We start from the raw sequence: 15,941 nt of genomic DNA, 5'->3' as shown, positions 1-15,941 counted from the left end.
AAAATTTTTATTATTATTATTTTTTTTTGCGGTACGCGGGCCTCTCACTGCTGTGGCCTCTCCCGTCGCGGAGCACAGGCTCCGGACGCGCAGGCTCAGCGGCCATGGCTCACGGGCCCAGCCGCTCCGCGGCACGTGGGATCTTCCCGGGCCGGGGCACGAACCCGTGTCCCCTGCATCGGCAGGCGGACTCTCAACCACTGCGCCACCAGGGAAGCCCAGGAATGTGGTTTTTTATCTACTTTTTAGGAGAGTCTGCTTCTGCTGGGCCAGCTTGGGTTCCAGTGTAGACACCACTCATCTAAACCAGTGTTTCCCAAACTCTGTGTGCACACAGATCACCTGGAGATCTTATTGAAATATAGACTCAGGTTCAGCAGGTCTGATGGGGGCCTGCATTCTGCATTTCTAACAAGCTCCCAGGTGATACTGAGGGTGCTTGTCTGTGGACCACTCTTTGCAAAGCAAAGATCCAGGGCAGGGGCTGGCAAACTGACATACCTGCTCCAGTCAAATCCAGCCCATCACCCATTTCTGCAGATAGTTTTATTGGAATACAGCCATGCCCATTCATTTACACCTTACCTGTGTCTGCTTTTATACTATGACAGAGTTCCCTAGTTGTGACAGAGGCCATATGGCTCACAGGCATTTCCCGTCTGGTCCGTTGCGGGAAAAGGTTTGCCCGTCCCTGATCTAGAGCTCTGAAGCCCTCCCAGATGATCCAGTGAAAGAGAACTCCCTGCCTCATAGGATAGTCCATATCATGTTCGTACAGATCGTTAGGAAGGTTTTTCCTTGCTTCCTTGTAACTTGATTCTAATTCTATGACAGGAGTCTTTTCTTCTTTCACACACAAATGCTCTGCTTGCCATCTTCTCTTTTACAGGTCTCTCCTCCTGTTAGGTGCCTCCCAGAATGCCACCCAGCACGAAGCCTGCTGCCTTGGGTGTCTTCCCTTGAGTGCAGAATAGAATGCCATACCCCCTTAATTCTCTCTCCTCTGTAAACTGCCCATGGAATGCATCAGCCTTTCTGGGGAGCTCTTCACTCATTGGACTTCCCATAATTGAGGTTATCTTTAAATGCATTACTATCCAAACAACATGCATTCAAGAACCCACATCTTTCACGAATCCTTATTTATCGCTTCCCCTATGGAATTTGTTCTTGGTTTACCTGCTTCCTGCTAACTGACCCTTAAATGTTAGGGTCTCATGTCCTCCCTGGTTCTCTGTCTTCTATGTGTTCTTCTTAGGTGATCCCAGCCATGTGTTTGGCTTTGACCATCTATAAGCTACAAAATCCAGAGTTGCGAGGATGGCCAGGTTGTCGTCTTTATTTTAGTTATGTACGACACACCTCCACCAGGGCAGTGCCTTAACTACACCTCCACCACCCCTGCCTTAACTACAGGTATCTCGCGTTCAGACTCTCATCTTCTCAGGTCTGCCTCACTCCCCTCTGTTGTGAATCTTTTCCTCCTTGTTTCTTTATTTCAACTACTGGTACCACCACCCATGCCCTCATGTAAGCCAGAAACCCAGGATTAGCTTTAGTTCTTCCCCTTTTCCATCCATCACTTACAACTGGGCACTGGAAGGTATGTTTCCCCCTCTGTGTAGTCTCAAGTCTGTTTTCCTCTCCCCACTGCTGCTGCCTTAGTTAGTGCTTATCACTTACCCCCTCTTTGCTGCAGTAAGCTCCTGCCTCGTCTCTCCTCTCCAGTATCTTCCTTTCTCCACAGCTGTAATAATCTTTCTAAAATAAATTCCCATCATGCCCTCCACCGGCGGCTGCCTATACTGTGGGAGCTTCATAATTCGGCCCCTGCTTCCCCTTTGTGTCAGTTTCCTAGGACTGCCGTGACAAATGACCACAAACTCAGTAGCATGAAAGAACAGAAATGTCTTCTCTCCTAGATTTGGAAATCAGGGTGTCAGCAGAGTCGGTTCCTTCTATGGGGCTCAGAGGGGAGGGTCCATTGCATGCCTCTCTGCTAGTTTCTGGTGGTGACCGGCAATCCTTGGCGTTCCTTGCCTTGTAGATACATCGCTCCAGTCTCTGCCTCTGTCTTCACGTGGCGTATCCCCTGTGTATCTCTGTATGCTTAGAGGGATACCAGTCACTGGATTAGGGCCCACCTTAAGTTAGTATGACCTCATCTTCTCTAGTTACATCTGCAAAAACTCTATGTCCAAACAGTGTCGTATTCTGAGGTTTGGGGTGGACATGAGTTTTTCAACCTACTACACACCCTTCCAGCCTTAGCTCTTACTACTTCCTCAGCTGTGGGCTTGCTCATTTACTTTGGTGCCCGGGATGGGTGAGAATTCACCAGGTAGACAAGGAGAAAGAATTCTAGACAGAGGAAAGAGGATGTCTGAAGGGCCACAGAGAGCTGAGTCTTAACATAATAGTGCTTTTTTTTTTCGGCTGCATTGGGTCTTTGTTGCTGTGCACGGGCATTCTCTAGTTGCAGCGAGTGGGGGCTACTCTTCATTGTGGTGTGTGGGCTTCTCATTGCAGTGGCTTCTCTTGTCGTGGAGCGTGGGCTCTAGGTCCGCGGGCTTCAGTAATTGTGGCACGTGGGCTCAGTAGTTGTGGCTCGCTGGCTCTAGAGCACAGGCTCAGTCGTTGTGGTGCACAGGCTTAGTTGCTCGGCGGCATGTGGGATCTTCCCGGACTAGGGCTCGAACCCATGTCGCCTGCATTGGCAGGCGGATTCTTAACCACTGCGCCACCAGGGAAGTCCCCATAATAGTGCTTTATGGGTTCTTTGTTGTTGTTGTTTTGCCTCACTGTACTTTAAGACATAGCTCAGACGTTACCTCTTTTACAGAGCCTTCCCTCACCTCCCCAAGGACATCTCTATTCCCTCAGTACTACATATTTTGTGATCATCACTTTTACGTTTTGATTATTTAATTATTAGCTGGTATTTCCACCTGACCTGTGTGGTCCTGGGGCAAACTGTGCACTTCCTCTTTGGGGCCATGCTCCCAGCCCACTGCCTGGTACCTGACAAGTGCCCAGGAGATGCTTTTGAATGAATTTACCCATCTGCATTTATTCCCATAAGACGTGATCACATCCATTTCACGGGAGGAGTCGCTCAGTCCTAATTGGATGCTCCTTTGCCTTAGATGAGCTAGAGGGGATTTGAACATGGAGGGAGGCTGGGGCGGATCCCCTCCAAGGTCCCTGCCATCTGGAGGGTCTGTTGTTCTAACTACAGCCCTTTCCAGAAACAAAACAAGACTTTAAGGCAGATAGACTGACAAGTGTACCAAGTTCTTGGTTTCACCTTGCTATGAGAAGCTTCACCAACTTTGGAATAGCTCGGCACTAACTAACGTGGGCATCGTACAGAATCATGCAGTCATAGCTTTGAAAGATGCCAAGCATCTCAGAACTAATTGGGAGTAGACAGAGCTTAGAAACAAAGCCGTTCCCATCCAGCAGATGTACTCATAAAGCTCGGTAGTTTTTCCATGTTCCTTATTTGGACAAAAGGACTTTAAAGACTATAATTTAATGCTTTCTTTGGATTCTGATTTCATTTGAATTCATTTTAAAGCCATCTTGCTGCAGATTCACTGCAAATCACCTTTTTATTTTTGATGAAAAAGAAAGAAGAGGTTTAACTATGGAGAAAAACTAAGAAACGGGGCATTCAGCTACGTTCCCCTAGAGGTGATCAAGGTACAAGGATATTTTGAAGAAAGCAAAACACCTTTAAAACATTCGTGTAATACCTTTAAACATTCATTTTTCAAATTGCAGTGAGCTGTGTTGAACTATTCATTGGTGCTAATTATTGCACCGTGTTGGCATGTTAGAAAAATTGCTACAGACTGTAAACAGTCACTTCCTAATTCACAAGAACAGTTCGAGATAAAATGCTATTATTCAAATAGCTTTGAACCAAAAGTGACTTATACACATACTCCACAGCCCCAAGTTAGAAATAGTGCTCCCTCTGTGGTTCCCAAAGGAAATGTCTGGTTCTTTCAGTTATGGAAGCAGCACAAACTCTACGTCACGCAGTTAAATTTTTATACTAATGGGCACCCTTCAGAGTGACTAGGATTGAAGGAACACTGCGTTTCAGTGTAGCCAACTATGAGTTATGTAGCCAAAATGCAGCTAATCACAGCCTGTTGCGTGTGTCATTGTGTAGCAGCTCTTTGCAAATTGGATAAATAGTTTTGAGGACCCCATCCCATGCCAGAACCCCAAAGGGAAGCAGCGGCGTTGGTGAGGGCCTTGCGGAGTTTCTGAGCCATTTGTGCTATTTCTCTCTCCCTTGGGGCAGGGATTCCTAAAGTGGGCTCCATGATAGCGTCAGGAAGTCCACGAACTAGGATAAGAAAACCCAGGGCAGCTTTATTTTTTATGTACTTCAAGCTAAAACTTAACATTAAAAAATATGTATGTAAGTAGGCAAGAGTCTCGAGTGGTATTAGTGCCATGTGTGACTGTCACCAACAGAAATCACAGCTATCTTGGAGTATTTTTTACTCTTCATCACTTCAGAGTTACTGTGTTGTTGGACCATCTGTTAGATCCCTTTAAATGTGTTGACAAAGACGCACATACAAATTTGTCTTTTAATGTTGTGACAGCTGTATATCAACATCATCCATTTCCTTTGCGAATTTATGTGTTATTTTATGCATTTAAAAACGTTATTCTTCATGAAAAACAAGGGAAGACTGAGGAGCTGTCACAGAACCAAGGTGTCTAGGGAGACGTGACAACCAAATGCTATGGATACCCTGGATGGGATCTTGAAACAGAAAGAAGACAATAATGGGAACACTGGAGAAATCCAAATAAAAGCCTGAAATGTAGCTAATGGTAACGTGCCAACGATGGTTCCTTCGTCTTGACAAGTGTGCCATGGAGATGTCCGATGTCACCAGAGGGGAAGACTGGATGAGGGTTATTTGAGAACGCCCTAGACCATCTTTGCAACTTTTCTGTACATCTGATCTATAGTGAGAGTCACAGTCTTACTTGGTCTGCTGCCGGCTCCCAGAGAGGTCGGGGTGGGAGTTTTGTGTCAACTCAGGGCCATCGTAGCCTCTTCCTGTTACAGCTCTGAGGATCTGTGGAGAGAGACCAATCCAAAGGTAGGGAGGAGTTTTCCAGAGAAGTAAAATAATTTGCAGTGTCTTATGGTGAAAGAGGCATGGTTCTGGGATCAGAAAGGTCAAGCTTCATATTCTGTCTCTATCACCAGCTTTGTGCTCTGTGGCCAGAAACTGCCCTGGGCATCTCCTTTGCAAAGTGAGGCCATCGGTAACGGCTTTGCCAGGGTCATTGTGAGGATTGAAGATAACGTGCCCACTCAGTAGCCTTTCCGTTGGTTTTAGCTGCTGTGTTTTAGTGCCTACGACATGCCAGGCACCATGCAAAGCATTTTTCATAAATTATCTAATTTAATCTTTATTAACACCTGTATTACGCGACCATTTGATAGATAGGGAAACTGAGGTCAGAGGCTCAGCAACCTCTCTGCAAAGACCACTAAGCTGAGTTTAATTTCAGATCTCTTCCGGCTGCTGCTTCCTGCGTCTTCTCTGAGGCTAAGCCTTTCCTTACTGCCCTGCGGACCTGGTTACTGGATGCTCTTCGCTCTCTCTGACTTCAGAATCCCCTCTCATTTGTTTTGAATGTACATCTAGATCGGGTGGCTCCCCTCATGACTGTCACCCATTGCGGTTGGCTTCTCCAGGCTTGAGATTATCTGGCTGTAAAATGAGGATGTTGGGTGGTCCTCACGGTCTGTCCACTATAGAAGTCCGTTCTGCATTTTGTGAATTTTACCTGCTTATTTCAGCTGTTTCATGGGGTGATTACAGGATCACTGAAGCCAACATTTTTCTGATTTGTTTTGAGCAACATTATGCATTTCTCTCATTCTCCCAAATTCCAGAGAGGATAAAAACAGAGTTCTAAAAGCCTTAGTGACCTCCTAAAACCATAGCAATTAAAAAAAAAAAAAAAAAGAACCCAGAGGCCACTGTGACATTTACATGTTCCTTAATTGTGATTTTGTCAAGGGATTATTCTAAAGGACAGGTGAATAATTTTATTTTTCTGTTTCCTTCTGCAATTAGGGAGGAGACACCATGTGTCACCATGTAGCTGCCAATGATTTCAAATTAAAGTCTATCGAAGTGCAGGGGAAAGGTAGTTACCAGTGTCACGTATTAGCTGGACAGGTGAATTTAGCCATAAGAAGTAGTTATTGGGTAAGGAGCCTGACTTTCACAAGCGGTGTGGGCATGCACTCTTGTGTCAAAATGAGAAAACCGCTAGCAATGCTTAGCATGGTTACTTCAGGGGGTGGTCTGTTGATCCCGCGATTCGCTCTCCTCTTTTTCAGTTTTTCCCCTACATCCTGTTACTGGTGGCGATTCTGCTGTACCTTCCCTCCCTGTTCTGGCGTTTCGCAGCTGTTCCTCATCTTTGCTCAGATTTGAAATTTATCATGGAAGAACTTGACAAAGTTTACAACCGCGCGATTAGAGCTGCAAAGAGCGTGCGTGACCTTGACTTGAGAGACGGAGCCTGCCCAGCTCGAGAAGTTAATGAGAACCTGGGGCAAAGGTAACTTAGCCCCCAGCAGCTAGCCCGTCAGGATTTGGGAATATGAGTTAGCAGCCCTTCTCCTGCCCATCTGGGCTTAGGGTTCTCACTGCCAGTACATGGGGAGCTGTCATCCACCTGGTGACCCCCTTTGGGAGCCAGGAAGGCCCACTGCCCCAAATCTCACCCTCACCTCTCTGCCCCAGCACCTGTTGTCACATCAAGAGTCCTCCCCTTATGGAGTGAAGCATCACTGTCTCATGTTCTCAAATGCAGCGCTGGTTGCTTTGACTTACCCCTTCATGGAGAAGCACAGAGGATTATGAGGCCCCTGAGCACAGAGAACAGATGTGAGGGAAATGGGGAACAAGTAGACAGCACCTTGCTTTTTTCACATTCTTGCTCTGGTTTTTGTTATTGACAATAGCAATAATATTAATAGTTCTCATTTTTTAAAATACTTAATATAGCTCAGACACTTGAGTTTTCTAAATTACATTATCTCATCCTCAAAACATCATTACAGATAACGGCATTTATTTATCCCCCGGCCCTTTTTTTTTCCTAGGTAAAAACACTGTCTTATAGCTTTAGGTGGGAGACCTGGGACCTGGACCCGGTCTGTGGGCCCGCAGGCTAAACGCACACCCACCCAGCTGTTAGCTTTCTGCTGCTTGCCTACAGGAGGCATATGTGTTCTGGTTAGGCTAGAACAATTTTCTTTACCTTATTCTACACACTTGAATGGTAAATATAGGTTAAAAAAACAGCAGCAGAATAAGAACTAGCAAATTTATTTAACAAACATTTAACATTCACTAGGTGCCCGGAGTTGTTCTAAGAATTTGCAAGTAGAACATGTAATGAACTAGACCTTCCTTAAAATATTAAGGGGGGAAAGCGTTTTATTATTGCCTTTCCTTCTTTTTTTTTTTTAAAAAAAAAAAAACCGGATTTTATTCCCTGGTACTGTAGTGAAGTTACAGGTAGAGAAGTATGGGAGGGAGATTGAGAGAAGTTGGAGATTTTCGGTGTGATGCTGTTGAATATGTTTCTATTTGACAGTCTTGGTTAAGGGTTTAAATTATTTGTATTTGTTTCTTTTCAGTTTGTGGGAGATATCGGAAAGCCACTTCAAGTACCCAATTGTGGAGCAGTACTTAAAGACCAAGAAAAACTCCAAAAATTTAATCGTCAAGTACATCAGCTGTCGGGTTCTGTCACTCAGCATTATACTGTTAGCAGGCGTCTACCTGGGCTATTACTTTAGCCTCTCCTCCCTCTCGGATGAGTTCATCTGCAGCATCAAATCTGGCATCCTGAAAAATGACAGCACCGTCCCCGATCGGTTCCAGTGCAAACTCATTGCCGTCGGCATCTTCCAGTTGCTCAGTTTCATCAACCTCGTGGTGTATGTCGTGCTGGCTCCCCTGGTGGTCTACACGCTGTTTGTTCCATTCCGACAGAAGACGGATATTCTCAAAGTGTACGAAATCCTGCCCACTTTCGATGTTCTGCATTTCAAGTCGGAAGGGTACAACGACTTGAGCCTCTACATTCTTTTCTTGGAGGAGAATATTAGTGAACTCAAGTCGTACAAGTGTCTTAAAGTTCTGGAGAATATTAAAAGCAGTTGTCAGGGCATTGACCCCATGCTTCTTCTGACAAACCTCGGCACGATCAAGATGGACGTGGTCGATGGCAAAAATCCTAAGTCCGTGGAGATGATGGGAGAGGGACAGGAGGACCAGACGGCAGATCTCAAAGGTAGGCTTAGCTCTCAGGGTGGAAGCTGCGGAAGCGCACAGAGCACCTCTGCAGCCGCCTTTTATGAGTGACTGACAGTCTTTACCCATGCCCACCGTTGTTAAACCGTTTTCCTGGTGTGGTTTTAGGTGAAAGCCCTCAGTGCTGGGAGAGAGAGGGGAAAGCTTTGGTGCTGCCCCAAATTTCCAAAGGAAAGCATCTGTGCTTTCTCTGGGCTGTGCTCTCTTCCTCTCCTCATTCTCTGTCTTTCTCATACTCTATCTCTTGCTCAAGCATTCTTCTCTGATGTCATTCTTGCTAACTTTTGTCTTGTTTTACTGGCTTTTCTCCCTATACTGCTGATCGTCTTGTCTGTCATTCTCCATCGCTTACAAAAGGGACTGAGAGTTTATTGATTTAACTGTCGCCCTGACCCAACTTCAGCTGCTCTGCAATGAGGCTAAGATTAACTGGGTAAGGCAAAGACCAGGAGGTAGATTTATAGCAGAAGTTAATTAGTGCCGATGGGTCCTGCCGAGGGACTTCTGTCATAAATACTTGTTTTCCATTTTGACAGATTTGAATGTACACAACGGAACGAAAATAAATAATGGAGAGCGGAATGCTCGACAGAGACTTCTGGATACTTCTTGCTGATGATTTTTTCCCGTGAACTTCAGATCAGTGACCTGGGCAACATGGGATCCATTTTGGCCGAAGCACCTCTGGCAGGTACCCAGCTGGTTCGCAGTAGATGGTTCTCAGCAGAGATACTGAGTATGTCTTACTGAGTCCCTGGTGAAAACAATGGTCAACAAAACGTTGTGGAGAATGGTTCATGAACTTCCTACGAGACAACGTGGAGACAAGTAAGCCACAGCAAACGTAGATGTGTACGTCGTCATCAGACGGAAAGTGGAAAGACTAATCCTAGTAAGAGTAACAGACCTTTTAGTGCCTCAGAGAAAAACACCTCTATGTACAGATGGTGCAACGAGCCTCAGAGCTGCTGGAAAGCAAGGACTTTGGGAGTTTTTTTTGATGAAATAATAATAAACATGTCAGGGTATAATTTAATATGAATCTTGTCTGTGCCCTAGTGACTGTTGGATGAGAAGAATTTTCACCTGCTGACTGTGGACCCATAGGTGGATCTGCTCCTGGCAGTATCCTACATTGGAAGAATTGATGGAGCCTCGACTCTCATACACCAGGCTCTGGACCCTGCTATCTGTCAACCTTGACCAACCGAGATCCTCTAACCACTATGTGATGCCCTCTGCTGCAAAGGGCAGCAGACCCAAGTGCTGCTCTGACTGAGAACTTCGTTAATAAGATAGCATCGAAGGGATATTGTGACTTCCATACAGGAAAGAATGCTTCTGAAAGAGCCCAGTGGGGAAAGCTGAACATACAGAACAAGTTAATCCAATCACTTTGGAAGAGGTTGTCTGCAGGGAAGTCCTCTGTTGTCAAAAGCATTTTGAGACAGGATGTTACTTAAACAAATTCACAGAACACAGAAGGCTTAAAGTGAGGGACATTTTGCCTATTACGATCAGAACGTATAAATGACATCTGCCACATGGGTGTGCTTGGAGCCAGAACAACTTCGCAGTTTATTTATATTTAAGAACATCTTTTAAAAATTCATTTAAATTTAGAATCGTGTGATGTCAGAATTGAGGCCATTTGGGAAGAACATTCTAGCATTGATGGGGAATTATAGAATAAATGTTACAAATGGGTATATAGTGTATCACCCAAGCATTGTTTCATAAACATTTAAGGCTGACCCAGAATATCAAAAACCTTTTTCCAATTCTGATCATGTAAATAGATCCTAACTATGTTTACATTTTATACAAAATTCTTAAAAATGACATCTGTGGACCTCCCTGTTTTTATTCTTAGAAAGTTAATACATTGCTAGTGAATAATCCTCAGGAGCTTCAAAGTTTATGGATGGCTCTTAGGGACAGTTGTTTACCTAATCTAATTACATAAGCTGCTCTCCACCTTTCAGAATATTCACAAAAGCAGGTTTTATTTGTGCTTCTGTGATGGTTTCTGAGATGGAAAGCTAATGATAAATATCCAGGATGCAATCAGTGTTTTAAATTATTCTTACTGCGTAATATTTATAATAATAGTGTGACTTAGAAATGTCAGTAACCTAAATCATCAATTTTGCTGCATTTTTATATCACTATATCTGAGATGTTATATCTCAGTTCTCTACACTGGTTTCTTTTTATAATTTGAAAATTTTCTGAAATATATTTTTCTGTGCTATCCGTTTTTGTTTTTTTTTTTTTTTTTCAAAAAGCCTCAACTTCTTTATAGACAGCCCCTAATTTATAGTTTGAAGTGGTAAAAGTAGACACATTATTTTAGGAGACCAGGGACTCTCTAAGCCCTGTCACATGTAATTCTTTAACTAGAGCCCTTAACCTCTGTGCATCCTCCCCATCCCTACTCTCTGAGTTCCAATAACATCTGTGATGTCCCGGACATCACGCTAGTGACTGGCTATAAGGATGTGAATAAGGCAGGTCCTCATCTTTGAGGAGTTGAGAGACTAATAAAAGGCAGTGAAGACAGAGGCAGGTATCTAGAGGAAGAGTGACCACACTGAAGTCCCTTCCAGAAAACTGCCAGCAAATGCTCTGTGTTCTCAGGAAACACCATATTGTTTTTCTCTTTCCCATCATTTCTGTAGCTGATGGTTTTGAGAGTCTAGTTACAGTTCTTCCCAGAGGTTCTTTAGCCACGTATCCCCCAGGCTGAAGCTTAAACAAAACAATAACACAGAAGGTGATTTTGAACAGAAAGTGCTCCAATCACCTTTTGTACCTTACTTGCAGGGTTTGGGGAACCCAAGCCTTGGGGTACATGGTGCTGTCCATGAATAGTCATGGCACTAAGGGTCTGATGTGGATGTCTGGTCACACGTTTTGGCTTGAGAAAAAGTGTTATTAGGAAAGTTAACTCCTCCATCCACTGCTGGCTTAGAGAGAGGACTACTTTTGAGGTGGCAGATTTCCAAGGATGAGGAGTCATCATTGCTTTACAAAAGGGGACAAACTCAGTGACCACCGCCAGTAGTAGCTGACTTTGTTTCTGCCCTGTACCTTCCTAATAAACCACCACGAGGCCTCTAAACCAGACTTGTAACACCAGCGTTACAGCCGGGGCTGGGACTGATTGTTCTGACAGCAGTGTCCAGCTCCACATTTAACTTCACCAAGGGACAGGCAGAGACCCTCTAATATGGAGGCTCTAAACTTTGGGGAGGTTACAAACCCCCCTTGTAAGTATGTTCTTTAAAGCTATGGACCCTCCCCTCAGATATACACACAACACTACATACACCTTCAAGGGTCATCGTGGTCCACGCACCCCAGGTTAAGAAGCTGTGCTGTATAATGCCTGGGGACCGAGCTGCACGGCAGGGAGGCTCCCGTGGCCCTTGTGAAAAGCTTCTGCTTTCGACAGTAAGTCTCAGCTGTACATTTACTTAGTGAAACCATGTTGGCACACTTTTGAATGAACTGTCATCCCCTTTGAGTAGCTGACATTATTTCCTGGAGTCAGACTGAAAAAGTCAATTAAAAGAACTGGTGGGGTGGGGGCAGTAGCTTGGAGTGATCAGTCAGCTGGCATGGACTGCTATTGTCTCTCTGGCCACCAGAAGTGATCTTATTCCAAACCCAAGTCATTGTCCCTGTGCATGTCCCACGGACATGCCCCTGGAATTCCAGTGAGGCTGGAATGTGGGGAGGGAGGGCATACACCTGACCTGTAAGATGCTTTGTCCTACTTTGTAGTCATCCTGGGAGAATGTGAGAAACGTCCCATTGTATGGTGGGTCTGGTTGCATGTTTGTGTTTCATGTGTGGAAGCTTCCTTCCTGTTCTGAGTACCCTCTCCTTTCCAAAAATGAGCTAAGGTGGGATGGCAGGGCACCGTGGGCACTGGCCCTGTGAGAACTGTTCAGCTCTTTGTTGCACAGCATTTAAAATGCGTCCTTGTTGGTTTCTTTTGCTTATCTCCAGGATAAATCGAAGATCTAGGAGGGTGGGAGTTTTTACCCATTGCTATATCACAAGCTCCTGAAAAACAATGGCTGGCGTGTAGTAGGCATTCTGTAAATACTTGAATAAATGAACACACCGTTATAATAAATCCTAGTTTGTGGGCAACTGTAATTTGATTTTAAAAGGCAAATGGTCCTCTGCAAGGGAGGGGAGGCTCATTTGGCCTGTCGGTGGAGAGAGGAGTAGTTCTGCAAATGAATAGGTTTCTGCATGTAAGTAGTGAGGATTTTTAGCTTTTTATTGTGGAGTAAGTTGTGATCACTTTCCAAGTTCAATACAAGTTCAGTGTTGCCTCGCAATGATTAGGGCAATTGAAATTATAAAGGTCCTTGTCTGGGTAATTTCCCAAAATAACCTCTTGAAAAGGGATGTTGAAATGTGCAATTGTGAGTAATTGAGGTTTCATCGATGGCACTGGGATGAAATGGCTCCTTCTGGGCAGTCATTGGCATTTTCACCCTATTTTTCACAAGTAAAGTGAAACCTTCGAGAAAGGTTGGCAAAGATGATATTGTGTCGTTTGTGGAATATAATAGATATTAATACGTGATTGATTTGTCCTGCCTGCTTTAGGTGAAATGTATTGTTTCTGGGTTCTCTGTTTAGCTGTAAAAATACTTTGTCAGGTAAAGCATGCGGTTTGATCAGTCATTTTTCTTCAAGTTCCTAAAAGTTTCTTAGGCCTTGAGTGCTTCACCCTGCCCCACCAGAAGAGGAAGAAAGAATTCCACAATGTCACAAGCATTTCCTACAAAAACTGAAGGCATCTGCTTCTCTTTAACAAGTTGGCTCTTTTTAAAGCACCAGAATGACAATTTAATGGTATTCTATAATGTGGCGCTCTAGGCGTAAATTCTTTCTAATGAGTGCATTTCTTCAAAACTTCTAAAGAAAAATAAGTGTGTTCTTTCTGCTGTGTCATTTGGTAAGAATGATTGGTTTCTATTCCACAGAGGTTGAAGGATGGGAACAAATTACGGTCTTAGAAAATGACCTTTACAAAAAACCAAGAACCTTGAAAGCTCTGCATTTGGGTGGTTATTGCTGTTATATTTCATATTTCCACACAAGTCACCTGTCCACGTCCTGCATTCTGACCATGCTGACTTCTGTGTAAGGAGAGTTGAAAGGCTGAAAATCAAGGCTGCTGTGTCTGTACATACAAGTGAAACAGTGTTTTTGTTCCGCACTGTCCTGTCTGCCTAAATAAAACTTCTTTTCTAATGAAAAATGTGTCTTAATATTTCTCACCTTCTCTTCAGGGAAGATGTAGCAGAAGCTGAGTTCTGAAATGTCTTGAGGCTCATTCCTCTCTGCTGGATACACAAAATTCAGTAGGCTTCATGGCACATATTAAAATCCAGTTGTCAGTAACTAAAGGAAAAAAGTCCTTGATGAAGGGCCCACAGATTCTGGAATTTCTAAAGCAGAAATCAGATGCTTTCTGATTGGGAATTGTTTGCCTGGGGTTGGAGAGGAAGGAATAGAGGCTGTATACTGCCAAACATGGGTTGGCCTGCCTCCCTCTCTTAAGAAGGGGACTCCCTTGTACAATGGTCAATTAACACAATTGACTGTTGTGGGTAATAATAAATCAGCTGCATGAAATCTTAATACAGTGCCTGCCACATAGTACTCCATAAGTGCTAGCTGCGACTGTCATCGCCTCCTCCAGCTCCCCCACTGTTTCCTAGGGTGCCCCCCCCAGGAACCTTGGAGGTTGTATTAGTTGTCTCTTGTTCCATAACTCTTTAATCACGACAGCTTAAAGCAACACATATTTATTGTCTGGCAGTTTTCTAGGTTGGAAGTCTGGACATGGCTAAGCTGGGTCCCCTCCCCAGCATCTGACAAGGCTGCAATCAAGGTGTGGGTGGGCTGCATTCTCATCCGGAGGCGACCCTGGGGAAGGAGCCGCTTCCAAGCTCCCTCGGGTTGTTGGCAGAATTCATTTCCTTGCGATTGTCTGACTGCTTTTTCTGACCGTTGGCCGGAGGCCACCTACAGGTCCTGGCATGTGGGTTTCTCTAGCATGACTGCATATGTCATCAAGCCCATAGGACTGTCTCTCACAACAGAAAGGGCCTGGTCCCTCTTAAGGGTTTTGACCTGATGAAGTCTCTCCCTCTTGATGAACTCAAAATGAACTTCTTTGCAGCTGCATTTCATCTGCAAAATCCCTCCTCCTTTGCCTTGTTCTGTTGCCTAGAGGCAAGTCACAGGTGCTGCCCCACTCGGGGAGGAGATTACACAGGACATGAACATCAGGGAATCACGGGGGCCACCTTAGTGTCTTGCCTGCCAGAGAAGTCATTCTAAATCCCTGCCTCTCTGTTTCTGACCCTGCGGTTTAACCTACCCCGCACCCTTCTGAGGCACTCATTCCCCACACTGTTTTTCAGGCTCTTGTCACTGCTTCCCTGAATTCCTCTAATGGTCCTTCTGTGTCTAACGCATCTTCCACATTCAGTGGCCTTCGTGGGAAGCAGATCTGATGATGCCAACCCTCATCACCACCCCAGCCCCACCACTCCTAAATCCCTCGGGACTCTCCATGGATTTCAGTATAAAAAGCAAACTTTAGGGGACCTACCTCCTGCCCACTGCTTCAGGCTCATCCCCGCCGTCCCTCCTGTCTTTGATGAGGCCACATGTACTGTTCCTTCAAGGTCTCTCTGCTTCCTCAGGTGCTTGTCTCTGTCCCCATCCCTTCTTACCTTTTATTCAAAAGTCAGCTCCATGTTGGTGGGAATGCAAAATGGTGCAGCCATTCTGGAAAACAGCATGGCGGGTTCTCAAAAAAAATTAAGTATAGAATTACCGTATGATCCAACAATTCCACTTATGGGCATGTGTTAGTTAGCTCAGGCTGCCATAACAAAATACCAGAGGCTGGGTGGCTTAAACAACAGAAATTTACTTTCTCACATTTCTGGAGGCTAGACGTCCAAGATTGAGATTCCAGTCAAAGCAGTTTCTGGTGAAGACTCTCTCCCTGACTTAGAGACAGCTGTCTTCTTGTTATGTCCTCACAAGGCCTTTCCTTGATGCGTGCGCATGGGTGAGGGGGAGAGATCTCTCTTCTTCTTCTTATAAGACTACAAGTCCTATGGGATTAGGACCCCACCCTTATGACCTCATTTAACCTTAATTACCTCCTAAAGATCCTATCTCCAAATACAGTCACATTGGAAGTTAAGGCTTCAACATATGAATTTTAGGCGGACACAGTTCAGTCCACAGCAGGGTGTAAACCCAAGAGAATTGAAGGTAGGGTCTTGAAGAGGTGGTTGTACACCCATGTTCATAGCACTATTGTTCACAATAACCAAAAGGTGGAAGCAGTCAAAATGTCCATCAATGGATGAACAAATAAAGAAAATATGGTACATACATACCTCCCTTGTAGTATGGTACATGCTACAACATGGATAAAACTCTAGGACATTATGTGTGGTGAAACATGAGTATTTTACCACACTTAAAAAAAAAAAC

At 44.6% G+C, this 15,941-nt stretch overlaps 1 protein-coding gene across 4 annotated transcripts in view; it reads left to right on the top strand.

Annotated features, from left to right (window-relative positions):
• PANX1 (pannexin 1) overlaps positions 1 to 13,659 on the top strand; it is a 50,397-nt gene extending 36,738 nt beyond the window's left edge. Inside the window, exons 3-6 of one of the 4 annotated variants that reach the window (XR_003683559.2) lie at positions 6,398 to 6,621; positions 7,709 to 8,367; positions 8,924 to 9,078; positions 9,447 to 13,659. Coding sequence is in view for 1 of the 4 variants with exons in the window: in XM_007122687.4 (XP_007122749.2) it covers positions 6,398 to 6,621; positions 7,709 to 8,367; positions 8,924 to 9,003 (963 nt within the window). In the remaining 3 variants the exon portion in view is untranslated. Of the gene's footprint in view, positions 1 to 6,397; positions 6,622 to 7,708; positions 8,368 to 8,744; positions 8,821 to 8,923 lie in introns of all 4 variants that reach the window. The other 3 variants (XR_003683560.2, XR_003683561.2, XM_007122687.4) reach the window with 3 other exon arrangements.
• The last annotated feature ends 2,282 nt before the right edge of the window (positions 13,660 to 15,941 follow it).

The sequence above is a fragment of the Physeter macrocephalus genome, chromosome 16 (genome assembly GCF_002837175.3).
Source record: "Physeter macrocephalus isolate SW-GA chromosome 16, ASM283717v5, whole genome shotgun sequence".
NCBI lineage: Eukaryota > Metazoa > Chordata > Mammalia > Artiodactyla > Physeteridae > Physeter > Physeter macrocephalus.
This window is presented reverse-complemented; position numbering and strand designations above follow the sequence as displayed.